Source organism: Cebus imitator, unplaced genomic scaffold, assembly GCF_001604975.1.
Source record: "Cebus imitator isolate Cc_AM_T3 unplaced genomic scaffold, Cebus_imitator-1.0 Scaffold53, whole genome shotgun sequence".
Lineage (NCBI taxonomy): Eukaryota > Metazoa > Chordata > Mammalia > Primates > Cebidae > Cebus > Cebus imitator.
Genome location: NW_016107368.1, coordinates 599,309 through 625,879, shown reverse-complemented (window position 1 = coordinate 625,879; position 26,571 = coordinate 599,309). Strand labels below are relative to the sequence as shown.

Below are 26,571 nucleotides of genomic sequence, written 5' to 3'. Positions count from 1 at the left end.
TTTTGAGACAGAGTCTATCTTCCAGGCTAGAGTGCAGTGGCGCGATCTTGGCTCACTGCAACCTCCATCTCCCAGGTCCAAGCAATTCTCCTGCCTCAAACTCCTGAGTAGCTGGTACTACAGGCGTGCAATGCCATGCCCAGCTAATTTTTATATTTTTTAAAAGTAAAGATAGGATTTCACCGTGTTGGCCAGGCTAGTCTTGAACTCCTGACCTCAAGACATCCACCCACCTCAGCCTCCCAAAATGCAGGGATTACAAGCATGAACCACTGTGCCTGGCCCCTTGCAATTGCTTTTATGCAATCAAGGTATCTTGTCAGCACCAGGAAACAATTATATATAGAGAGAATTGTTGTGTGCTTGATCTTTTCCCCATCCGTATAAATATAACTTAAAAAGGATATTCCATAAATTATTCAGATCTTAGAAAAAAAGTTAAAATCACATGGATATATGTTGAAATGATGTTATTAATAGTAAAAGACTGGAAACAATCTAAATGTCTAACTATAGGGTACTAGTTAAATAAAGTTTAGAACATTCAGATAATAGAATAAGGCCAACAAATAAATGAGAAAACTCTTTATGTACTGATAAGTATGATCTCTGAGATAAATTATAAAGAAGAAAAGGTTTAGAGCAGTGTATATAGTCTTCTACCATTTGTATCAAAATGGGGAAAAGAATGCATTTATGTATCTGCTGGATATGTATAAAATGTATTGGAAAATGTAATCTATTGGGTCACCTCAAAGTGGGAGAACAGATTGGCTGCAGATAGAGGTGGAAAAACAATGAGGTGCAAGAAGCTGAGGCAACAAGTACCCATGCCTACTTAGCTTTTGTTAAGCTCTGCCAGTGTCTGAACTGGGTTGTCAAAATTGTTAAGGAACTCAAAAATCCTTAGTGTGATGATATAAGCTGAAGCTAATTTAGGCTTATCTTCACAATTTAGTAACTAGGTAAGAAAAAAATGGGCTGAATCCTTACAAGACCCTATTTTCCTTGGCTCCCCTACTTCAGTCTTCACCAGTATTTTTATAATGAAGAAGCAGGGACCCCTTTGTTTCAAATGAGACAACGAATGTAAAGTGTTTGGAGCAGTGCCTGGCACATAGCAGGATGTATCCAGTAAGCAGTACCTATAATTACAACTGCAGATGATGCATGGATGAGGTGGGAGGAAAGGGAGGACACTTAAAACCAATGCCCTGAGAATGTCAGTATTTTCAGTTATTGCAAAAACAGGTTTGCACCGTTCTGGATGGATATGTAACAATAACTGTATTACACCATTTTACTTTGGGAATTTATCCTCATAACCTAAGGATTTGCACTGAGACGCAGCTTCAAATAATGTTCAACGAAACGCTGCTTATAACAGTAAAACATTAGAAACTATCTAAAATATATAATGGGGGTTTGCATGAGCAAACTGTAGAATACTATACTGGTATTAAGAATACGAAACTCCAAGTTAGAAAGTATGGAAAAAGAGACAAATTGCTGAATTTTTTAAGGATTCTTTTAATAATATATAAAATATTTGGAGATTGTTACCTATAAAATAGAATATGACTCTTGTGCTCTTCAGAAGTATAAATGCTAATTTTCCCACTTCAAATGATGGATGTTTTGGCTCAAGAAAGAATGAGCATCTTCATAATAGTTGTTACTTGCTTAAATAATGGGGTGGAGAAATTGGTTTGAGAGCTCTTGCTGGACCAATACCTGGTTTCTTCTGGTGAACCCAGACAGATAGCCTACCTTTGTGATATTTTTCTCTTCTGAATAATAATAAACATGAAATATCATTCCTTTGTTAGCTCTAACTGATTTTTCATTAATTGATTGGATAAGGTTGGACATAAAATGAATGAATAAGATTTGTGGCAAATTTGTAGCTTTGCATTAACTTTAGCTTCTGTCACTTTGAAGCTCTTTAGTACATTGATTAGTAGAATACAGAATTGATAAAAACAACAACAACAACAACAAAAAAAACCCTTTGTTTTCCTATCTCTTTACCTTCCTGCTTTCTTAAGAACTGATAGATACTTTTTTTTTTTTTTTTTTTTTTTTTTTTTTTTTTGAGACAGAGTCTCACTCTGTTGCCCAGGCTGGAGTGCAGTGGTGCGATCTTGGCTCACTGCAGCCTCTACCTCCCGGGTTCAAGCAATTCTCCTGCCTCAGCCTCCTGAGTAGCTGGGACTATAGGCGCACACCACCACGCCCAGCTAATTTTTGTATTTTTAGTAGAGACGGGGTTTCACCATGTTGGCCAGGATAGTCTTGATCTCCTGACCTCATGATCTGCCCACCTCAGCCTCCCAAAGTGCTGGGATTACAAGCAGGAGCCACCGTGCCTGGCTGAACCAATACTTTTTTGTTTGTTTGTTTGTTTGTTTTTCACAAATAAGACTTTTTATTTGCCACTATTATAAGTCTGAACTTTAAACAGATTCTTGGACTGGTGGTTTGTATCCATCAGCTCGTTCTTTAGCACCTGTCTCATCCCCAGTGGCTTTTCCAGAACTACTGCCTTCACCATGAAGCTCCATGAGTTTTCCCAATTCAAACTTGGGCTCCTTCAGCATTTTTACTTTTCTAACGAAGACATCATGGAGAGGATAAATAGATTGGCAAGCCTTTTCTATGTCTTTTCCAATGCTGTCTGGAATCAGTTTATTGACCACTTCTTTCAAGTCATTTGCCTGCACCTCTCGGGTCATGATTTCCATCATCTTCTTCCGGATTTGGCGGACCTGTTGGTGCTGAGCATAAGAGGTCTTCCGTATCTGATTGATGGGTTTTTTGGTAAAACCAACACAGAACAGACGAAGCAAGCAACCATCGGTAGTCTTGACATCAACATGAGCTTCAATCATTGTCTGCCATATTTTGACCATGGAGCACATTTTGTCATGGGTAAGATCCATGCCATGGAAGTTAGTCAGGCAGTTTTTGCCCTGAACATCTTCAGTAATTAGCTTGAATTTCCTAAATGCAACTTCATCATTCTGCAAATCAGCAAGACTAACTTCAAACACTCGACCCTTCAGGCCATCAGATGCAATTTTGGTTCCTTGGGTCCTGGTGACTAGCGTCTTTCCAGTATTTCTTATATTGAACATAGTGGGTGCTTTCACATCATACCAATCTTTCTTAGAAAATGGATCAACCACTTTCTTCTTGGCTCCCTTTTTGCCGCCTTTCATAAGGCGCTTATTCTTGCCAACCGCCATGGTGCTGCTCAGAGAGCCAAAAGGGCTTGTTTGTTTTTGAGACGGAGTCTTACTCTGACACCCAGGCTGGAGTGCAGTGGCATGATCTCAGCTCACTGCAAACTCTGCCTTCCGGTTTCGGACTATTCTCCTGCCTCAGCCTCCTGAGTAGCTGGGACTACACGTGTGCGCCACCACATCTGGCTAATTTTTGTATTATTAGTAGAGTCGGGGTTTCAACATACTGACCAAACTGGTCTTGAACTCCTGACCTCGTGATCCACCCGCCTCAGCTTCCCAAAGTGTTGGCATTACAGGCTTGAGCCACTGTGCCCGGCCAAACCAATACTTTTTAAAAAAGAAATCAGATAGAAATATGGAAACAAAAACACATTGTTCACTTCGCATTTACTGAGAGTTGTGTTTCCCACTATAGCATTATCCAGACCTCTCTGATGTGTTAAGGTAGGTTAGTCCGTGGTCCAGTTCCTTTTACAAATCATTTTTAGAGTTCCTCCTGACTAGCTTATCATTTCTAAGTTGTAAGAATGACTCTGCCACTGTTTTCTATGGGCATAGGGCAATAATGTGCACATGAAATGCAGAATTCATCGTGGCTCTATTGCTGTGGTAGTGTTCTATTTAATAATTGCAGAGGACTTGTGACAGTATAGCTTCTGTGCCCACTTCGGTATTTTAGGAAGTGAAGAGGTAGCATTTCTAGAACTGGAATGAGTTAAGATATGGTAGCCCCTTGCAGGACCAAAAACAGTGTCTACCCTGCTTTTTGAAGGTGTTTATTTAAGCAAGAGTAACAGGATTCTGTACTATAGTGAATGTAGTTTTATTGGAATGAATCGTTACTATTCTTAATGTGTTATTGTATTCTCTTTTCTTACAGGGGCCAGATCATCAAACAATTTTATTTAATCATGGTGCAGTTCAGAATATTGCTCACCTACTAACCTCACTGTCCTACAAAGTAAGATGTTAACAATTGTGGCCAGATTTTTATACCTTGTTTGTGATTTCTAGAAAGAGACCCACATATTTTTATTGCTTCTTTGATAATTGTGATCAAAAGTAGTATTTTATAAGTAAAATGTTATAGGCTTTAGAATATTCTTTAAAACAGAAAAAAAACTGCCCTTGCATCTCTATTTTTTTAGTATATGGTTATACCATGAGTTCTTACTAATTTGCACCAATTAAATAGATTTCAAATCTTTTTTGGGTAGGTACCAGTGCCATAATGCCTTGAAGTATAGAAGCAGTGGGTTTCTATATCAAGAAAGACTTTGGATTTTATATTTGAGACCTTTATTTAGCCACAGTGTCTCAGACTTAGCATATACCCACACAAACATCAACATTTAAAATGTGTTATGTTTTGTATTTTGAGTTAAAAAGTAAGGTGTTTTCAGACTTATTTAAATTTACTTTATTGTCTTTTATATATAAAAGTATGCAGGGTCGTAATATAGTACCAGGTGTTGAGTTAAAACCTTGGCCATTCATTGTTGTCCATCTACAAGTTGTAGCCAAAGTTGGGACATAGTCCTTATTGTGTCACATTACAGTTGGGTATTGTAGGAGTTTCTTGCAGAGCAGGGAAGCAGTCATGTTTGTCTTCTGTCCTCTTGCAGTGACTCCCTTCTACTCTTTTAGTCTTTAAATTTATTTCAGGTAGGACCTGCTAATGTGTATGTTTTCCTTAACTCAGCTATCTAGTTTAATCTTGGTAAAGAGCTCATAAGGATAGAAATGGTGAGTGAAGCTAACTTCAAACTAGCTGGAGGCAGGGGAAAGAAACATGTACTGAGAACTACTTCCTCTGTCCTGTGCTATGCAGAGGCTAAACCAGTCAGCCCTTGCACATCAAGAAACAGTTGTTTGGGTGGCTATTTATTGTTCCTTTACTTCACCTCCTTTGGCTTCATTAATTCCCCCAGCTCTTCCATTTCTCCTATCTTTTCTGCACTAGACTTCCTTATTTACTATTATGATTTGAAAAACCTACAGGTTGTGGAAAGGGGACTAGTCTGGTGACATTACTTTCTGCCAAGGTTTGGTATATTGCCAAAGTGCCATTAATATAGTCTGTGTTCCTCCTGTGCACTAATATATACTAGTGCTGCAGAGCATTGCCTAGATGAGGAGCAGGGCATCTTCATACCCCAGCTACCTATCTGGTGAGTGCTTGTCAACCTCATGTTCCACATTAAAACATCATTTGTAGACTCAGGCTTAGAAATGAAGATGAGGTTAGTAAAAGCTGAAAAGAATAAAAAATAACAGATCACTTAGGAGCTTCTGAAAATTGTAAAGCATATTATATATGGTTAAGAGATTGGACCCTTGGTATTGTCCCAAACCAGTAACCTAGTTCTGAGGAATAGTAGCACAATTCATGGGTGTTTTCAAAGTTAGTTTAGTGCATCTCAAATTTATTATAACATTGTTTCCTCTCCTTCTGTTCCCTTTCTCCATCCCATGCATAAGAGTAGTTTATTTATGTATTTATTGCCTTGAAAGTCACTTGGTAATTAATTGATACTAAGTTCTCTTGTTCTTTTTATCTTACCAACTGTATTTTGTACAGTGCTCTTTTAACTTTGGGGATTTATCTGGTTAAATTTAAATTGCTACTTCCTCATTGGTTTTTTTTTTTTCTGTTACTTCAAAATTAATTTTAACTTTTATAATTAATTTTAACTTACTGTACTCTTCAGATATACTGGTGTTATAGTTATTTCTTTGAGGCCTGTTATTATTTTAAGCAGATTTACATAATTTTTTTAGAAGAGTTTAGATTCTGAGACATTAAAATTTGCATTTGCAAAATTAAAATAAACACATTTTTTGTTTGTTTGTTCATTTATTTTTACAGGTTCGAATGCAAGCACTGAAATGTTTCTCAGTTTTAGCTTTTGAAAACCCCCAGGTATCGATGACCCTGGTAAATGGTAGGCTGGATCTTTCAGTGGCACCTACATGATTTAATTGATGAACTTTGTAGATTTAAAGAATTTACTTAATGATTGTTTGTTTTATTTCTAGTTTTGGTTGATGGAGAATTGTTACCACAGATTTTTGTGAAGATGTTACAGAGGGATAAGCCTATTGAGATGCAGCTCACATCAGCAAAATGGTAAAAATCAGGACAATGTGGGAAGAAAGACAGTGTTTATCAATATCTTAGAGTATTTTTGGACAGCCAAATTTGCTTGCTCCCAATCCCCATTTTATTTGGGGAGTTTGAAATTTGAAAGTCATGGAGCTGTTCCACATTTTCTTAAATGGATATGAGTTTTTTAGACTCAGCTTATTACCAGTAGTATGCAAAACAGGAACTCTCGTATAATATCTGAGATGGTCTTCAGAAAATTACTTTATTACATCCTCAAGCTACTGTTCTTGTACTTCAGTTGAAATAATACTGAATTAGATTAGATTAAACCAGCTATACTATGCTAAAGTATTAAGCCAGGTAAATACAAAGATACAGAAATACGGAGTAAGAATTTATTGAAGTTGATAACCAAGGGATGATTTCAGAGAATGTGGCTTCCCCATCTTTCAAGGAAAAAAAAAAACACACACACACAAAATTCTCATAAAATTGTGATGGTTTGTAAGATATTTATGCAAAGTTATTATTATTATTATTATTATTATTTTGAGATGGAGTCTTGCTCTGTTGCCCAGGCTAGAGTGCAGTGGCCCGATCTCAGCTCACTGCAACCTCCACCTCCCAGGTTCAAGCAAGTCTCCTGCCTCAGCCTCCTGAATAGCTGGGATTACAGGTACGCGCTACCACGCCTGGCTAATTTTTGTATTTTTAGTAGAGACAGGGTTTCACCATGTCGGTCAGGCTGGTCTCAAACTCCTGACCTTGTGATCCACCCATCTCGGCCTCCCAAAGTGCTGGGATTACAGGCATCAGCTACTGCACCTGGCCACAAAGTTTTTATTAGCAGAATTTCTGGCTCATATGAGCATTCAGTGCATGTTCTGTAATTATCAATATATGAATGGATGTGTGGAGCACTTGTGTAGGGGCCTATGCTAAGTATTTAAGAAGCTGTGGTTCTAATATTTTGGTGAGAATTTTGAATTTTCATTCAATTATTCATGTATCATAATTGTTTGGTTTTTGTTTATTTGTATTTTTTGTTTGCTTGCTTTTTGTCTTTAAAACTGAGCATTTGCCTCTGTCAGTAAAGTAATATCCTCAAGTAAATGGTTTCAGAAAAACAATATGGTAACAAGCCTCAAGATAATAACAGCTACAAATATTTCAGCCCTCTGCAGTATAAGTAAAATAATTTTACCTATTTGTTTATAACTTTCTGTAGAAGCCAAACATGAGATGTTATTTTTTTCCCTATCTTGCTAAAGGAATGTAATCAGAAGGAAATTTATTAATTTATATATCTGAAGTGCTTAATGTTCAGTGGCTGCCTAGGGAATACAAATTAATTATATTCTTATTCAAAGGCAGTTTATAATTATGATAAGTTATTTTTCCGTAGAACCAAATTATTGACTCATTCCCAAAGCCACTGCTGTTAACCTCTCAATTTTTCATTTCTGATGGGTAGTTGTGTTAGAGGTTAAATGCCTCTTCTGTGACACTTCTACTGCATTTGGAGTTAGAATACTCCAGCTTAACTTCATTTAAACTGAGATAATATGTTAATCTTATGTTTTACTTTGAACATTTTTCCCTTTTTATTATGGAAAATTCTAAAGTATGAAGAATACAACATGGGCCCAACACCTAGCTTCAAAATGTATCCACTCATTAGGTTATTTATTTTTAAAACTATTTGGTAGGTTTCGGTTTTGGTTTGGGTTTTGGTTTTTTAAATATCTGACTTACCATCTGTATTTGTCAGTTATCTTTGACGGTTAAATTAACTGAACATCCTTGTCAAAATCTTCTCCCTCAAGATAAGTGATATTATTTGGTTTTAATTTTTTTAATGAAATCTTAAAGACAAGTAATTTTTCATTTAAAGTTTTAAACCCCAAGCAAAAACTTATTTTCTGCTGTCTTATTCCAGTTTAACTTACATGTGTAGAGCTGGAGCAATTCGGACAGATGATAACTGTATTGTATTAAAGGTAAGCTAGTTAATTATCTTTAAAATGTAAAAATTATTCAGTTATGTGTTAAATATCAGTATCAATACTTATATTTCATTTTACACATTTGTCATTATTGTATGTGTGCATGACATAGAATAATATTAAAAGACCATGCTTTCTTTTCAGTGGATGTCATATAGTTTTTAAAAATTGATTTTAGATGTGTTTTGAAAATCAACATGAAATAATTGTCTTATTGTCACAGCCTTTTCATTTTATGGTAATTAGGAGGATGTGGAAATTGTAAAAATGTGTACAATTCAGGTGAAATAGAAATATATTTCATTCTTGATTGTCATTAAATTTGTATTACAGTTTTAGAGGCAGACAATTTACCACTTTTGCAGAAAAAGACTTTATATCACTCTCATAGCTGATAATCAAAAGACATGCTGAGAGAGAATAAGTAGGTAACACATGAAAACAAGAATTTTCATTGTGATATGTCAAATGCCACTCGAACTTTGAAAAACCTAGAAAAAAGACCAGTCCTAAAAGTCCTAAAACCTGCATTCTGGTTTTAGCACTCCCACCACGGACTGGCTGAACATCCTTTATTCTTTTGATGCCTCGGACTGTGGATTTTGAAAACTAAAACAATAATTCCTGCTCATCTATGCCACAAGGTTATTGTGAGGAAAAAAATGTGTTAAATACATTAAAATGTCTTATTAGCTATAAAAATTAAGTATAAATAAATTGAACATGTCTTTTTAAATATGAGATCTCACATTATCATTGTTCAAAAGGTGATCCCAAGGATAAAAGAGCATGAAGAAAATTAATATTTGCTTTAGTCTTTGGGGAAGAGAATTAATTTAATGAGATCTGAGGACCCCCTAAGTAAACAACTCTCCATAGGGTGCCATGGACTTCCATGACAATTATCTTGGTTTCTTTAATTCTCTAACCTTCCTCTTTTTTGCATTGGCAAAATGTTAATAGATAATTCTTCACGTAGTAGTCATGAGCATTAAATTAAATAATTCATGAATTTATGGTATCAATAAATGTTAGTAACTAGTAATGTTAGGGAAAAAAGAATAGGGCCTTCTCCTTGGAAACCTAGGGTTGAAGTGTAAAGCTTCTACTAGCCTAACAGGAAATCAGTAGTGAACAATAAAGTGCCAAACTCTATGGTAAAGTATATAATAGGAACTTATTGTATGTAAAAGAGCAAAGCACAGTTAGTTACCTGCAGTATTTGAGGAACACTTTCTATAATTGTAACATTTCAGTTCCTACTTCCACATTGTCCTTTCAAGTGAATTCATCAGGCTTAGACATAGTAAACGTCTGGAATATTTTTATCGAGAACCTAACGTAGATAAGTTACCAAAACCAGTGCCAAGATTTTTGAAGGATCTCAGAAGTAAAATTGGACTAGTAGATACCACTGCTAATTCCAGCAAGTTCTTGGAAAAACCGAGCACCTGTGAATGGTACATTTCACTTGCATTATAGTAGAACTGGTGGAATATGAGTAATGGTAAGATCACTGCAGGGGTTTTTTTGTTTGTTTGTTTTTTGAGACGGAGTCTTGCACTGTCACCAAGGCTGTAGTGCAGAGGCGTGATCTTGGCTCACTGCTGTCTCCACCTCCTGGGTTCAAGCAGTTCTCCTGCCTCAGCCTCCTGAGTAGCTAGGACTACAAGTGTGTGCCACCACACTCAGCTAATTTTTTTGTATTTTTAGTAGAGATGGGGTTTCACCATGTTGGCCAGGATGGTGTCAATCTTCTGACCTTGTGATCTGCCCGCCTCGGCCTCCCAAAGTGCTGGGATTATAGGTGTGAGCGACTGCACCCAGCCGATCACTGCAGTTTTAAAGCTGTATTTTGTTTTGGCAACTGTAGATATGAATCTCTAAAACATAAACCATATTACTCACTAATGAAAATATAGCATACTTTTTCTAAGGCAAAATCGTTTGTGATTAAATTGCTGGATCTCTTTTAGGTAAATCAGAAGATAGATGGAGCAGAACCATCACACATGATTTGTTAGGGATTCTTAAATGTCTTTTATAAAGCTGTACAATAAAACTTGTCTTATCGGCCCCAAAAGCCTAATTAGAATTTGTATTAATATACTTTGATGTGTGAATAGAGTTTAGTGTACCAGTGCAAATGATTATTGGTACTGAATTTTGCTTGTTTTTGCATTTTAAAAAATATTTTATTCTCTGGAAGTCAGTAAAGGAAATACTTGATCACAAACATTACTCCTGATAAAAGTTATTGAGTTGATTCAGTCACTATATGCTTAAGCTTTTACCTGTACCAAAAAGCAAATAATCTCACTACCTTTCAGACATTACCTTGTTTGGTTCGAATGTGCAGTAAGGAGAGATTGCTAGAGGAGAGAGTTGAAGGAGCCGAGACACTTGCCTATCTGATTGAACCAGATGTTGAGCTACAGAGAATCGCTAGCATAACGGATCACCTCATTGCTATGCTTGCTGATTATTTCAAGTATCCCAGCTCTGTGAGTGCCATCACTGATATTAAAAGGGTATGTTCTCTTCCTTTTTTAGCAGCTCAAAGGATATTATTTTTATAAAGTTTTTCTTACTGTTCACAATTTTGAACCAATTGATAACTACAGCTCAAAGCCCTTTTAAATAAAGGATCTTTTATCTTTGCTGACGTAGATAATATTGCTTTGTGAGTTTTTGAATCCAAGTTGAATAATGTTTATTGTGAGAAAGTTTTTACTGAGCAGATAAGCAGTAAAGAAAATTGCATCCTGCTGGGCATGGTGGCACGTACCTGTAGTCCCAGCTACTCGGGAGGCTGGGGTGGGTGGGAGGATCAGCCGAGGAGTTCTGGGCTATGTCAATCAGGCGTCCACACTAAGTTCGACATCAATATGGTGACCTCCCGGGAGCAGGGAACCACCAGGTTGCCTAAGGAGGGGTGATCCGGCCCAGGTCGGAAACGCAGCAGGTCAAAACTCCCATGCTGATCAGTAGTGGGATCATGCCTGTGAATAGCCACTGCACTCTAGCCCAGCAGCATAGCAAGACCATGTCTCTTAAAAAAAAAAAGAGAAAATTGCATCCTAACTCCCAACTAAACGTCAAAAGTAGTTGATTCTCCAAGCTAGGTATTGACATAACTTTATAATCTTATTCATGGTCACAGAATCCTCTGTTGTTATATTCTCATTCTTTAGGTCAGGTGTAATCTTTTGTTACAGGAGACGTAAGTTGTCCCGTGTTACTTTTTGCCACAGTCTTTCTGTTTTGTTACTATTCCCTATCTTCTCTTTTTTCCAGTTTCATACTGTGCTTTGGGCCCATATGTGACAGGCTAAAATATCATTTAATCTCAAATATGGGAACATCAGGGACCAAATTGTGCTTTTCCTGAAAACCTAAGTTCCTTAGAATAGGTAGATATTTCTTTTGACTTGTTGCATCCAGCCTGTTTGCCATATCCATTTCTCTAAGCATAGGAGAGGAACATTCTATAAGAGAAAAATTATTCAAGGAAGTCATGGTAGAGAAAGCATTACCTCTTAATTAGTAGCCAGTACTGTTTCATGAATGTAACTATATTTTTCATGCCAGTGGTTCCAATGGTAACTGTTTTCCTTTTGACTTCTCCCTCATGCTTTTGAGTTTCAGAAAGCCTCATCTGGTAGGCAGTTGTTCATTTGGCCTTTAACATTGAAAATAAAGCAAACTATTAAGGGAATATCTTTACTCTGTGTTAAGAAGGGCATAAAATAACCTTCATTGGTATTTCCATTAGTATGTACTCTACCCTCTGGGTATTAATCTTATGTGTCTGCTCTTCTTTCAGTAGTGGTGTTTTTTTCAGTAGAAGTGATGGATTACATACATTTAACCAGTTGCCTTGTCTGTTTTCCTTCTGGTCATTTGTTCACACTGACACTGTATTATTAATACAAAAATACATGAGCAACTTTTAACTACTCCCTCATGAACACTCTGAGTCAACCATCCCAGGAAGGCAAATAAAATGTTTTAATGACCATGAGAGTAAGGAACCATTGTTTTATGAACATGTAGCCTATGCATATGCAAATCATTTAACTAATACGTAGATTATCCCTTCTGTTAGTTTTTCCATTTCATTTGCATCAGAGTAAAACTGTAACAACAATAATCCTTAAAAATGATTTCCTTGGCCAGGCGTGGTAGCTCATGCCTGGAATCCCAGCACTTTGGGAGGCCAAGATGGGTGGATTACAAGGTCAGGAGTTCAAGACCAGCCTGGTCAAGACGGTGAAACTCTGTCTCTACTAAAAATACAAGAATTAGCCGGACATGGTCGCACATGCCTGTAACCCCAGCTACTCGGGAGGCTGAGGCAGAGAACTACTTAAACCGGGAGGTGGAGTTTGCAGTGAGCCAAGATCGTGCCACTGTACTCCATCCTGGGTGACAGAGCGATACACTGTCTCAAAAAAAAAAAAAAAAAAAAAAAAAGACTTCCTTATACCAAACTTGAGTAATAGTTTGTTTTGTCAACTTTATTTTTGATGATGCATTATCCAAAGGTTTCTGACCCCAAAAGTATGGACACTAGACCCATAAAGAGAAAATTTCACATTAATAAATTTGTGATTTTCATGATACATTAGTTCAAGTCAGTATTATCATATCTTAATTTATGACTAGAATGTAGTTAAGACTTTAAGAGCAGATAATTTCAGAACTTACCAAATGAGTGTTCTGTATTAGGAAGTTCTTCCTATAATTCATCAGCGTCTGCTTTGAACAGAAGTTTTGGAACTGTTAAGAATTGCCTCCAGAGAGCCACCCCAAATTATATATATATTTGTAAAATATATATATTGTCTTTTGCTTTTTGTGGAGTTTTTTGTTACCCACATTATATTACCCCACTGGATTTCTCCATCTTCACACACAGTCAGTGACAACTAAAATTCTCATCGTTGATCAAGCTGTACCACTGTTGGTGTTTTCTAGCTAATAATACCAGTTAGCTCTTTAGAAAGTTTCACAAAGGAGTCTCAGAATGTTATGAATAACACCTGCATTACTGGATGAGTGAACCTTTTGAAAGTAACTTTGGGAAAAGTGGTACTCATTTGGATGGTTACATTATTGGTAGACTTTGTATAGTTACTTGATGATAGTCATTGAAAGTATCCTGAAAATAAGCTTCTGTTTTTATTTTACAGTAGTTTGGTGATAGATCAAGTTTATAGAAGAGCTGATAATTAGCCAGTTATGCATGTATAAAGATAGCATTAATTGCTTCATGCTGATAATTTTGATAATATTCTTGAAAGAAAAAAAAAACCATATTCAACATAAATCTCAGGTAACTGTAATACATAGTAATGATTACCATAGTATATGGTTTGTTAAGGGTTTTCACAATGGGTTCCCTGTTTCTAAATGCTTTTAAAATGCCCAAATTAGGCCAGCTCCACTCTTAATGTTTGAGAAAATTAAGGAAAACCTCCTAAAGACATTGTTGCAGTATCACTTAGGCTATATCAGCTGTAGTCTGGGGCTAGAGAAGTCTAGGTGTGCGTTATTTTTGAGGAGAACATTTCAAAGAGCTCCTGCAAGCAAGCATTAGTGCCACTAAAGCTACCATTTAGGAACACTGAATTTTTAGGAGTCAGAGATTCACAATGGTTTTTCATATATCAGTGTCAATTGTAGTGTTCACTTTTAGATAAAAGCATACTGTGTGCATTTTAGGCCACATTGATACAGACACTACAAGGTCTCAGTTCTATGTGAACAGAATCCAAAAATAACTGGGAAATGTAGTTAATGACTGGGAAATTCACTAAAATCTAAAAGTTGTTAACTTTTTTTTTCTTCAACTCAGTTAATGTTATTGAAAGTTTAATTAATGGATTGAGTTGGAACGTATCCTTTTTTCCCCCATAGCTTGATCATGATTTAAAACATGCTCATGAACTCCGCCAGGCTGCATTCAAGCTCTATGCCTCTCTCGGAGCAAATGATGAAGACATCCGGAAGAAGGTGAGTCTGGGAGAGGGGCGTCCCCCAGTCCTGACAGCCAGCAGGCAGGGAGTGACGTCAACCTGAAAGTCGTGGTGAAGAGCACTAACAGTGACTGTTTGAATATAATAAAGCAGAGTGACTAAAGGCATAATTGAAGAATGAATGGGACCCGGATTTGGGGGGTTGTTTGTTTTTAGAACATAGAGTGGCATGGCCGTGCTGGAATGACAAATAACTGGCGTGCTTTTTTTGTGTGTCATTAATATGAATTATTATGTTGCACATTTTTGCATGTGTTCTGATAAAAATCAATTCTAGCACTGTGAAGCTTCAGACACCTTGAAAGTCCTAACATTAGAATTGTAAATGTTATTTATGGAAATACCTTCTAATGCTATTGAGAAATTCAAATCTCTATTGTATATTGTTCTTTGATATGTGGCTTAGTTTTATGTTTTGATTTTTTTTTTTTTTTTGCTACTGTGCAAGTTTAATGTCAATAAAATCTTTGTGGAATGATGATTTTATGTTTAGTGAGTGGTCATCTGAATTTTCCAGCTCCCCAAAAAATGTATGCACTGCTATAGCACCCTTTTGTTACTAAAGCCTAGTTTAACACTGAACTCATGTTCTTGATAAGAATACTTCTAGGTGAGGAGTATAGTGGTAACTAAGCTCTGACCTGGCTCCCTCCACAAACCAAAAAGCTGGAACTTACCACTCAGAAACACGTATAACCTAATAAATTCTACACAAGGCTTTCAGGACCATCAGAGAGTAAAACCACATGTTCTGTCTTGAGGAGCCATAGCAGAAAGAGCAAATTGGTTATTATTTGCTGAATCTCCCCATCTGTGTTATTATTTTAAGGAGCACTGTGAGAGAAATCACAAAGTATTAGAGTTTACCATGATTCAGAGAAGTACTTGAGGCCTGTAGAAAGAGGAGTATGGAACAACCTTACATTTGTTGAAATAACTTGAAAAATGAATCATTTCTTGAAGAAACTGAAGTAATAGCAATAAGATTTGATGTGTGAGTAGCTTTGATTTAAAATCAATGCAAAAAGCACAATAATAAATTGAATGTTTCCATGTGCTTCACTTTAGTTCAGTTAACAAGATGTTTTGACTTGAATGTTTTTAGTACATCCTTATGAATATCATTTTTGATACACCTAAGTTTTCATTTATAAACTTATTTCAAGACAAACATACTAGTGACATGATATATGATTTGTGGATGTTGGCGCTGATGTTCAGTTTAGGTAGGTGGTGTATTGCAAGGGGAGATGATGTTATAACAGTAGATTTAAACATTGTTTAAAAATTGGTCTGTATAACTTAAATACACAGTTATTTGGATTTGGATAGTTATTAGGGGCCATTAGACACAGGCGAAGTATTTTCCCATTCTTACAGCTCTAAAAAGCCATCTCATGGACTGATAGGGAGATAGATAGATGGACTACAATGGGAAATAGGATATCCATTTGTGCTTCTTTGTACTTTTTTGTTAATAAACCATTGTTTTGGAATTAATGACTTAATTTGTGATATCATGTTCTAGAAATACTTGCAACATGACAGTCTAATCAGTAGTCTATTAAAACTTGTATTCATAATGTGTATAATTTCCTGGTAAGGCTAACTACTGATCGTTTCTGTAGAAAGATGACAAATAAAGAAAAAGTTATAATTATTAATCATAGTTTTTTTGTGTGGTAAAGCAAAGATTACTGTGATATTATGTAATGGGGATTATATAGCATTTTTAGGAAGATATTTAATTTCTGGGAAAATTAAGTGTTTGGTTAATTTATAGTTCATAGTAACTACTAAAGAGAGATTGTAAAATGGAAACTATAATTTTGTGATAAAATCTGCTTGAAGACTGGCCATAGGAGTGGAAAATTTTTATTTTCAGTGTATAAAACATGATAAATGTTAACACTTTTCTTTTGAGTGCATTTCTATTTCTTTTTTTGTTGTTGTTGAAATAATTATTTGGATAGATTTTTATTTACTTTCTCCATGAAATATTTATTTCTTGTTTACTTACACTTATGTCTTATGAACTTGATTGTATTTTTTGTGTAGATCCTTAAAGTACAATGTTTATTGTTTGATTTTTTTTTAAATGCAATATTTATGATTGCCAAGATGGAATTTCAGTTAACCAAGTCACTGAGTGGAGAAACTGAGTTAATGAGTGGAGAATCTCTGAAAGAAATTTAAAGGACTGTAGGTCTACTTCCCCCCATCCCTACTTCTCCCCCTCAAAAAGCAGCAAAAAGTTTGTTTCAGAAAAAAAAAAAAAAAGTTCAGTTGGTCTGCCATTTAAATTAAAATTGGGAACATAATTCAATACATTTAGTAAATAATATATATCCTAGTGCCTTGTTGATGGCCACTTAAGGAAAGGAGGCAGAATGAAGTAGAGACAATGAGAGTTATACACAGTGGTAAAGGAGAGGGACACCATCCTCGCTTCATAGAATTGTGTCTCTCTTACTGCTTCTAAAGACTTCTAAAGGTCTGTTGTGTTTTCATTTCTTGATACCTTCTCTTTGAGCCAGACAAAATTAAGCTGGAGATGGAATGTGACCTGTAGATCGGAGATTTACCACCCCTGCTTTGAAGCAGTGTTGGTGTATTCCCACCAAAATAAAACCAACTGTATATATGGCATTCCCTGGAACTTAATAAGCACTCAAGAAATATTTGTTGAATAAATATATAAATGAAAATGCAGAAATCATACACAGAGTGACATTTTCTTTAATTTGTTTGGATCTTTATATATCCTGTGTGGAGCAAAATTGGTATTCTAATTCCAAACTTTGTATCCTTTATTACTCTATGGCATACTTGAAGATTTCTTAATTTATTATGATGTCCTGTCAGCTAGAGTGAAGGAGGGTGGTGCTGGTGGAAAGAGTTCTGCAGGTGAGAGTGAAAAATACTGCCATTGGCTGTGACATGAAGAGGGAGAAGAAGCCCAAGAAAAGATGGAGGATCACTGAGCCTGGCAACAGTTGCGGCTGGCCATGTTAAATTTAGAAGAATTCAAATTACCCGTGATAACTGATCCTGACCCTGGATTTTGGTTAGAGAGAGTAAGTTAGGCATAGGCAAGAATTCAGAGCTTAGAGGAAAAAGGGTCTAGAACACATTAACAGTAACTGCGTGACAGCAATGCCAAGTAAAAATTAGCTCTCACCTCTGCCAAAGGGAAAATCTAGTTTGTAATGATAACCTTTACCACATAGTAATGCTGATTATCAAGCAGAAGTCCAGTTAATGGGACATTAAAAAGGGAAAAAGTTAAGATACGAAGCAAAATAGATCAACAAACTATTTCGAGTACTGGCATCCCTGGTCAGTGATTAAGTCACAAGAGGCAGGAGTGGCAAACAGTCCTTTAATTTTGAGATAGATTATTTTATGACAAATAATTGCTGTTATGAAGACCATCACTTGATTAGGGCCTATTGATCACCAATTAGGTTAGAAGTTAAAAAAGGATTATCTCTTTTTTCCTCTCTTCAAGGAACTAGAACTTGTCAGAAATGTTAGTGAAAATTAAGGAAAATTAGAAGTGAAGTATAAATTAAAATTCAAGGGAATTGTTATACTAACCAGGATGTTGGTCTTAATTTTGATGAAAGTAAACAGATTAGCCCATGTTAAGTACTTATTGTAACCTTCATTCCCTGGGCATCTGACTAATGGAGCCTTCAAAAAAGCTTTCCTCTTAAATTTGAATACTTACATTTTAGCTGGAGATCTGTTTTGAGGAACTAGAATGTAAGCTCCATGAGGGCAGGGTTTATTTGTGTTTTGTTCATTAATGTATTCCCAGCATCTACAACACTGTCTTTGCATAGTTGACACTTAATAAATAATTGATGAATGAATGAATGAAGAAAATGAACACACAGACAAATGGATGAATGAGCCATAGTGCATTATTAAGCACCCATTATCTTATATGCTCCTGTCTTCATTAGGAACTTTCCTAACCTCACTAGCAATTCTGTCTGTGTTTAAGGAAAGGAAATTTGAAATAGAGGAAATATACATCTGGTCATATAGTCAAAGGTTTTATGATTAATATAGAGAAAATGCAGGAAATTCCCATTTTTCAAGAGGCATGCAACCTTGAGGGCTTGTCTTCTACTTGCTTGGCTATAGACCAAAGAAAACATGTTTTATGGTATTGTACTTGCTTCATTTCAAAATAATTTTTACTTTCTTAATTAGAAAATACAGTTTTTGTCTTTCTAAATGTGTGACTTTTAAGAAAGTTTATAGCATTTGCAAGTGTGAATCTAGACCACATTTTCTAAGGATAAAAGTATGATTTGGTTTACAGAATTTACGTTTCAGGAATCAACCTATTAGTAAGGTTATATATACTGATATAAAATATTTTTCCAATTAGTGTCTGATTTTTAAGATCAGTTATTCAAATCTGCATTGACTGATTGAACTACCTACATTGTATAATATTGCCCATTGGGTGGAGGGGAGGAGTTAGACAGGAAGGGGTGAATAAAGATCAACAAGGTATAGCCTTAAAACTCATCAGTTATAATAAAACCTCAGTAAGTCAGAGAAAAGTAAGGAATGACCAGTAAGAATTTGCTGAGGGCTCAGAGAAGTATTTAGAACCAATTAAAATAGACATGTTTATCCATGGAGCTATCCTTGAGTCAATTTGGAATTTAATAGCTCAATTTTTTGTTATTTTAAATGCTTTCTAAATGCTTTTCATTTTACATTTTCAAGAATTGAAAACATGAACTCTTAAGCTTTTGTTTCTTAAAGGAAAAACATTGTCCAATCACAATGGCTTTATATGACATGTGAAGAAAGCCAAGAGTGAAATTTTTAATTTTTTTTTTGAGAAGTATAAGCAGAAGAAAAAAAGGAAAGCAATGAAAAAGAATTTGTCTTCTATCCTTTTTCCTAGCAAAGGAAGTTATAACTGCAGTCATTGTAAATATGTGATTTAATGTACTTAAAATATTTAGCACAGTGTCTACCACATAATAGGTGCTCAATAAATGGAGTGTTTCTTAGAATATCTAAGTAATTCATTGGAAGATTTAAAAAATATATTTTTAAGCATATTAAAAGAAAAGACCAACATTGAAGGTGTAAATAAGAGGTTTGCAATCAAGAAAGTGATTTTATGCTATAAATTTCTAAAACTTTAAATTATTCCAGTAAAAGAAGTTATCTTTTAGAAACATAATCCCTTTCTGGAGAGTATTTTCTGATAACAAGATGTCTTTTTTGTTTGATAATTTTATTTTAAAATTTAAAATACTAATTTTTAAAACTATTATCATAGCATACCCTCCAAAATGTATTAATAATTAGTTAAAATCTTAGATAATAGATGTCTTAAGAAAAGTAAGGAGGCCAAAATCTATTTAACGTTGATCACCTAAGTATTACTGTTCATGGTTGTCATGGATGTCATTTCTTCAGAGTCATTCATATGAAACCATATCCCAAAAGTATATGTTCACATTTCGAACCAATGTAATTTTTTTCTGTATTTTCAATGCTGTAAGATTTTAAAGCGTATTTGTAAATTAGGTCACTCTTTCTTAATATATTCTGCTATCTCTAAAGATTGCTGGCTGGGCATGGTGGCTCACGCCTGTAATCGTAGCACTTTAAGAGGCTTAGGCAGGAGGATTGCTTTAGCTCAGGAGTCAAGACCAGCCTTGGGCAACATGGTGAAACCCCATCTCTACAAAAAAAATACAAAAATTATCCAGGTGTGGTGGCACGCGCCTGTGGTGCCAGCTACTTGGGAGGCTGAGGTGGGAGGTTCACTTGAACCCAGAAGGTTGAGGCTGCAGTGAGCCATGATCACACCGTCACACTGCTGCACCACTGCACTCCAGCCTGGGTGACAGAGTAAGACTTTTGTCTCAAAAAAAAAAAAAAAAATTGGTGAGCATGCATTCACTTTGAACATTTTTATTTATTACTAGTTGATCTTCTGGGTAACAATATAAATGTACTGTGAATTTATATTGTTAAATATTTTGCAAAGCTTAATGATTCTAAATGGTCATTAAAAGACACAGCATCAGAATTTTGTATTTGTCTCTACCATGAAATCAGGCAGATGCAAGGAATTATTTCTAAGCCTTAGCCTGCACATTGAAACAAACACCTTGTACATTTTGAAGGTTTTCCATAGTACCACAGAAGTAGCATCCTTCAGGACTTGGCTCTGCTACTGAATAGCAACAAATTCATTTGGAATTCGTAATTTCTTGCCTCAAACTTTGGTTAAGTTTTTAGTTATCTTCTTAAAGCAAATCCACCAAAGAATTTTATGTGAACCTTGCAACATTCATTCACAATGGTAAGTATTTTTAAAGAAATAACCCTGACAGGGCCAGGTTTTGCCACTTGCCCACAGTATTGAGACCTTTGGCCTTCAACATACTGAAAGAAGCAAACCTGGGAGTGATTATGCTATATACATAATAGAGGTATTTATAATGAATTTTTATTTCATAGTTTCATTAAATGGAGATATAAAATTGAGTGTTATACCATTTGTGGTATGTCCTTTGCTTAAGCCATTGAAAGTATGATGTACAAGTTGGTTGTTTTATTGTTTATTTTCTAGTTAAAAGACAGATGTTATATACACCAAGAAATGGGCTAAAATATCTTTATTAGATCTATAAATCTAAAATTTGTGACTTAGTTGGATTTTCAAGAAGATTATTTCAGGAAATGAATGAAATGTTTGGAATAATTAAATATTTATGGAATAGTAGACCTTGAAAAGATTAGGATTGTGATAAGAATTGGGGATTGTTGCTATACTTTTTTCTATGATTAAAATGCTAGCATAGGGATTGGTAAACTACAACCTGTGGATACTATTACCTGCATTATAATTCTATAGCTTGCAAGATAAAAATGGTTTTTGCATTTTTTGATGATTGGGGAAAAATTAAAAGAAGAATGTTTCCTGACACATATGAAAAGGAAATTAAACTCAAGTTTGTGTCCATAAGGTTATATTGCTGTACGGCCTTGTTGGTTTATGTATTGACTTTGACTGTTTTGTACTACCAAGGCAAGTTGAGTAGCTTGAGTAGTTGTGACAGAATTGTATGGCCCACAAAGTCTAAAATATTTACTGCGTGGCCTGAAAAAGTATGCCCACCCTGTGCTAATACTGCATAGCTAAGTAGAAACTCTCATAAACCATTTTGGTGAAATACCAAACTTCCCATATGCCTGTGTATACTGGCATATAGCAAGAAAGAGGTCCCTGACCAGAAGAGGGAGAAGCCAATTGTCGGACTTTCTGAGGAAAGACATTATCAGTTGTTGACAGTAGACATTGTCACAGGCTACTTTTCTACATACTGATTCCTTGTTGTAATGATTTGGGCATGTTACAGCCCCTAGAAAAATTAGATTAAAACTGTGGCTTTGGGTTATGATTAGAAATTCTATTGGGTTCTGTGTATTGGTTATTAGCAAGGTTGCCTGAATAAGATTTTTCACTATGCTCGAGAGAAAAAAAAAATCTAGTTCAATTATTGAGCAAATATCGATTAAGCCTTTGTTAAATATAAAGTGTTGTGTTAGGATGTCTGGGGCATGCAAAAATCATATAATTCAGATACTTAAGTCATCAGAATCTGAGAAACCATATGCAACAGAAATATAACTACTACCATTTGTTGAGCACTCACAATGTGCTAGACCCCGTGCTAAGCATTAGCACATTCTCTCCCTTAATCCTCATTCCACCCTATGAGATAGTTTTTGCAGATCAGGAAATCAGAAATTTGACCAAGGCCACCCAGCTAGTAAGTGGTAGAGTCTCTGTCTTATCTCAGTCTCTCTGACTCTATAGCCTATGATTTTTTTCTTTTCATAGCCTATGTTTTTAACTGTTACATCACTTTACACATGTTAAGTTAAATACCGTTATCAGACCCAAATTATGACATAAAATGGCAAGAAATTTTACAAAAGAGTATACGATTAGTCTGAAAAGAAAATGCTAAAATTGAGAGAACTTAGTATATAGATTAATAGTTGTCTTAGCTGTTTGCAAAGTATTAGATTCATTTCTCTCACATAGCTTTTGGTACTAAGTGGGTAATGAGATGCTTTAATTCATCTGCTCACTCATATGTAACATTGATGATGTACTTCCTGTGTGCTCAGAATGAAGCAGAAGACTGGCATGTACTTTGTGAATACTTACAATTTAATGTAGTTAGGGAGATGAGACCCTAAATTGCTATATAGTAATTCCAGAGCCTTGTGTATATAAAAGTCTTGTCCACGTTGAAAGCCAGTTTTGCCATGAATAATGCACTCAGATCTGATTAAGATATGACTGTAATTGAAATAGCCTATTATGAATGAGTCTGGAAGATTCCCTCTTTTAATAAAGAAGTTTATTTGGAAGATTTCTCATGTTCTAAAATACTAAAATCAATTGTTCAGAAGTTTTAACCTATAGAAAAGGAGGGACCTCCATATCTATGTTCCTTCTGCATTAATTTTAAATGTTTTTCTAAGGATGCTGTCTCAATATGATTATATTTTGTTCTAGAGAGGAAGTATCCAGAATTATGTATCAAGATACTATTCCAGCATTTTTATTCTGTAGACAGCTTCTTTATAGGAATAGAATTAAACTTCAGGCAACATTTTGAAATCCTTGAATCTGTTAATGGGTTACTCCTTTGTCAGTGGTTGTCACTAGAATGTAAGCTACATAAAGGCAGTACCTGGCATATTGTAGGGGTAATACTTTTATCTTTTGAGTAATTTGTGTGCGCTTTGACCTGAAACTTTAGCCAGCTAACCTTTAGGATAATAAAAGCTGTGAGGTATGTGGCTGTGTATTATACAGAGGAATAGGGGCTGAACAGCCGTTGTGCTGTGCAGTTCCTGGGGCAGTGAATCATTCGTGTCCCCAGGATGGCAAATAGAAGGAGAGAGATGGAAGTCTCAGTTATTTGCATCCTAATTTATAATGGTTTTATTGATTTGTTACAAGTATAATTCAGTGGCTGTTTAGGCTGTATTCTGCCATTAAGCTAATGATTAAACTTCATGAAATTGAACTCATACTAGAGAAATATTTTTTGATAGAAGTATTGATCTAATTTTCTACAGCATAAGTATTTCTGATGTAATATGTTTATACCTTTAATTTTGGGGAAAGGAAAAGTCGACTCAAGAGAAAGCTCCCACTTTTCCACAAAGTATAGAAAAGTTTAGAACGTTCTTCTAATGTTTTTTCTGAACATTTAACATAAACGACTTTTCCAGCTAGTAAAAAAATAAAAAATGTAAATGACCACAGGTATAAATGACAAAAAATCATAAGGCTTAAAATCAAAAATGAAATATAGAAACTTGAGAATGGACCCACAATAAGTACCCCTCTTCTTTATCTTCTGTACCTAAAGGGAAGTGATACAGCTCCCAGCTCCCAGACAGGCAGGCAGGTCTACAGGAGAGGCTAGATGCTGATTTAATTCAGTACCTTTAAGAGAAAGGACCAAAAAGAGGCCCTGCAGACCATCTCTTAGATGGTGGGTTTTTAGGTCTTCAGCTGAGAGAAGATAGACTATTTCCTCCCACCCCATGCCTCCCAAACATAGTTCTGTTGACTCAAGAACACGGTGTTAGAGAAATTTGACAGACATGTGGGACTGGATAGCAATGAAAGAGAGGAGGGAAGAAATACTTGGTCAAATGTTTACTGAGACCCCAAAATATGATATATTCACCAGTGATCTGTTCTAAGAGAAGCTGAACAGCTTTTTCTCATTTAGAAAAGAAGAAAGCCTGGGCGCAGTGGCTCACGCCTGTAATTCCAGCATTTTGGGAGGCCGAGGTGGGTAGATTTGAGGTCAGGAGTTCAAGACCAGCCTGGCCAACATGGTGAAATCCTGTCTCTACTAAAAATACAAAAGTTAGCCAGGTGTGGTGGTGTGCGCCTATAATCCCAGCTACTCAGGAGGCTGAGGTGGGAGAATCGCTCGAACCCAGGAGGCGGAGATTGCAGTGAGCTGAGACCTCACCTGGGTGACAGAGTGAGANAAAAAAAAAAAAAAAAAAAAAAAAAAAGAATGAAAAGAGGAAACAAAACAAAACTGCTTTTTACTTTAAAAATTATTTGCTAGAGGAAAAGGTTCGAAAATCTTACATTGGAGCAGTGGCACAGACTGGGTATGGATGGGAAACCCCCAGTTATTACATAACTGGGTATGGATGGGAAACCCTACAGTTTTTATTCACAACAGATGAATGGAACTTGTGGCTAAGGACAGTAGAATATTGGTTCCATTTGGTTACTATGCTAAAGCTAGGTCCTGATGCTAAAATGGATGGAGGTCAGATGAGTTGAAATCTCAGTGGAACTCTGTGGTTTCTTCCCAGTTTTTCTTGGCTTATCTTTTCACTGGCTAACATCCTCTCTGACCTTTGCCGTTTGTACCCCTAACCAAAGCTGAATCATTGATTTGCCATTTTCTCTCTGGGAGGTCGTGTAAAGTGTATCTTATTTCCCTTCTTGTTTAGTTTATTAATGATGTCCTCTCTTACCAACTATAGTATACTAATCTTTATTGGCTCTAGATGTCAATATATAGTCTGTGGTTTCTACAGCAATGATAACTTTTTATAGTTCTTTTCCTCTTCCCCTGTTTTCAAAGTCAGATCTCAATTTAGTTATTAAGGCTAAGCAAAAAATCTCATTCTTATGACATAGCGAGTAGAAAGGACCTCACAGTGGAAGTAAGAAAACCTGGGGCGTCAGGGAGGTGCTCAGGCTGTTCTGCTGCAGTTTTCCTGAAGAACCTGGACCAGTGGCTTAATCTTTCTGAACTGCAAAGACCTCAGATACAATTTCTGAGACCTCTTCAGTTATTAACATTATTCAACTTAAAAATGAACAGGCACAAATGTGTTTAGTTCTGTCAAATAGTTATGTCCACTGCATTAAGAGGATGGAGTAAGAGAATTGGTTTTCCAGTTGAACTGATTTAGGAGCAAGCACTGCAGCTGCCCTTACTTGATTCATGGAAGACCATGCACTGTTGGAGATTTGGGATTTGGATTTATTTTTTGGTCTTTGGTTTATTTTTGCTTTGCTTTGTTTTAATAAAGGATAAATGGTATGAGGATATACTCAGGAATAATACATATTAGGTGCTCAAGCATTTCCATGATGTATATGGCATCATGTTTTCAAGTATCCTGTGATCATCTTATGAAATCACATGGTCACTTCCTAAAACCTAGGGAAAGACTGGTTTTCCCTTTTAGGGAATGAATCTCTCCCCTGACTCATACTGGTTTTACTCAGTCTACCCAGATAACTGGTTGTACATGCTTATTTCATTCTAGTATCTGCCTTGTTGCCTTATGGCCCTTCTTTTTCTTGCCTAGTCTCTTCGCTATTTCCAAAACTACTATCTTGATGGCGCTGACATGAGATCTTGGGCTTTTAGTGCTCATTTCCTTAAAAAAAAAAAAATTCAAGTGAGGAACAAAACCTCAAATAAAATGATCCTGCTACGAAAGACTCAAGTGTGTGCCCTGGGACTTGTCTCTATTGACACTATGAGACTAAAGCATTGCCATCCACACCCAGCAGATCCAGTCTCTGTTATACATCCTTTTTCCTTGCCAGACCTACTCTCTGACCTTCTTGTGCTGCACCCTGCACCCTGCTTGGCTGCTTAGTCCCTCCTGCTTTAACTAGACTCTGAATTTGATACCTTATCCACTTAGATCTTAAATGGCTACTACTTATGACTTTCAAAGTTTAATTCCAGGTCCTTAGTCTTTCTGGCCAGTTCTGTCTTGTTATTATTCATAATCCATTAAAACTTTCTCTGGAAACTTTCAAAAAAGTCCGTTTGGAATTAGGTTGTATTTGACTGGCTATTGTGCACATTCACATAAGTGATTGATGTTAAGAGAGAGCCCACTTTGCCACCAACTCCCTTGACACTCCCCTGACACTCCCCTCCCCCCCACAACCCTCACACTTTAAATAGTCTGAGAAGTTTGCCAACACCACCAAGAATCTACCTGGTTTCAGTTTCCACATATTTTGCTTGACCTGGTTTCTACACAGTTGAAGCTGAAGTTTTTCTAGTATCTGAAGAAAG

General features: G+C 36.0%; 2 protein-coding genes across 8 annotated transcripts in view; one reads left to right on the top strand and one right to left on the bottom strand.

Moving 5' to 3' along the window:
- Window positions 1–26,571, top strand: part of ARMC8 (armadillo repeat containing 8) — an 82,626-nt gene that overhangs the window by 44,394 nt on the left and 11,661 nt on the right. For 4 of the 7 annotated variants that reach the window (XM_017528231.2, XM_017528232.2, XM_017528234.2 and 1 more), the window contains 6 exons: window positions 4,129–4,209; window positions 6,118–6,193; window positions 6,288–6,378; window positions 8,297–8,357; window positions 10,694–10,894; window positions 14,286–14,381. In XM_017528231.2, the coding sequence (XP_017383720.2) occupies window positions 4,129–4,209; window positions 6,118–6,193; window positions 6,288–6,378; window positions 8,297–8,357; window positions 10,694–10,894; window positions 14,286–14,381 (606 nt within the window). Of the gene's footprint in view, window positions 1–4,128; window positions 4,210–6,117; window positions 6,194–6,287; window positions 6,379–8,296; window positions 8,358–10,693; window positions 10,895–14,285; window positions 16,262–26,571 lie in introns of those variants that run through there. The other 3 variants (XM_017528237.2, XM_017528238.2, XM_017528235.2) reach the window with 2 other exon arrangements.
- LOC108304192 (40S ribosomal protein S3a-like) lies at window positions 2,372–3,352 on the bottom strand. Its single transcript, XM_037738376.1, has one exon. It carries the CDS (start codon window positions 3,246–3,248, stop codon window positions 2,457–2,459), a length of 792 nt encoding a protein of 263 aa, XP_037594304.1. The 5' UTR covers window positions 3,249–3,352; the 3' UTR covers window positions 2,372–2,456.

Bases quoted from the DNA above. Each gene is read 5' to 3' on its own strand.
- LOC108304192 (XM_037738376.1), bottom strand. From the start codon at position 3,248: ATGGCGGTTGGCAAGAATAAGCGCCTTATGAAAGGCGGCAAAAAGGGA.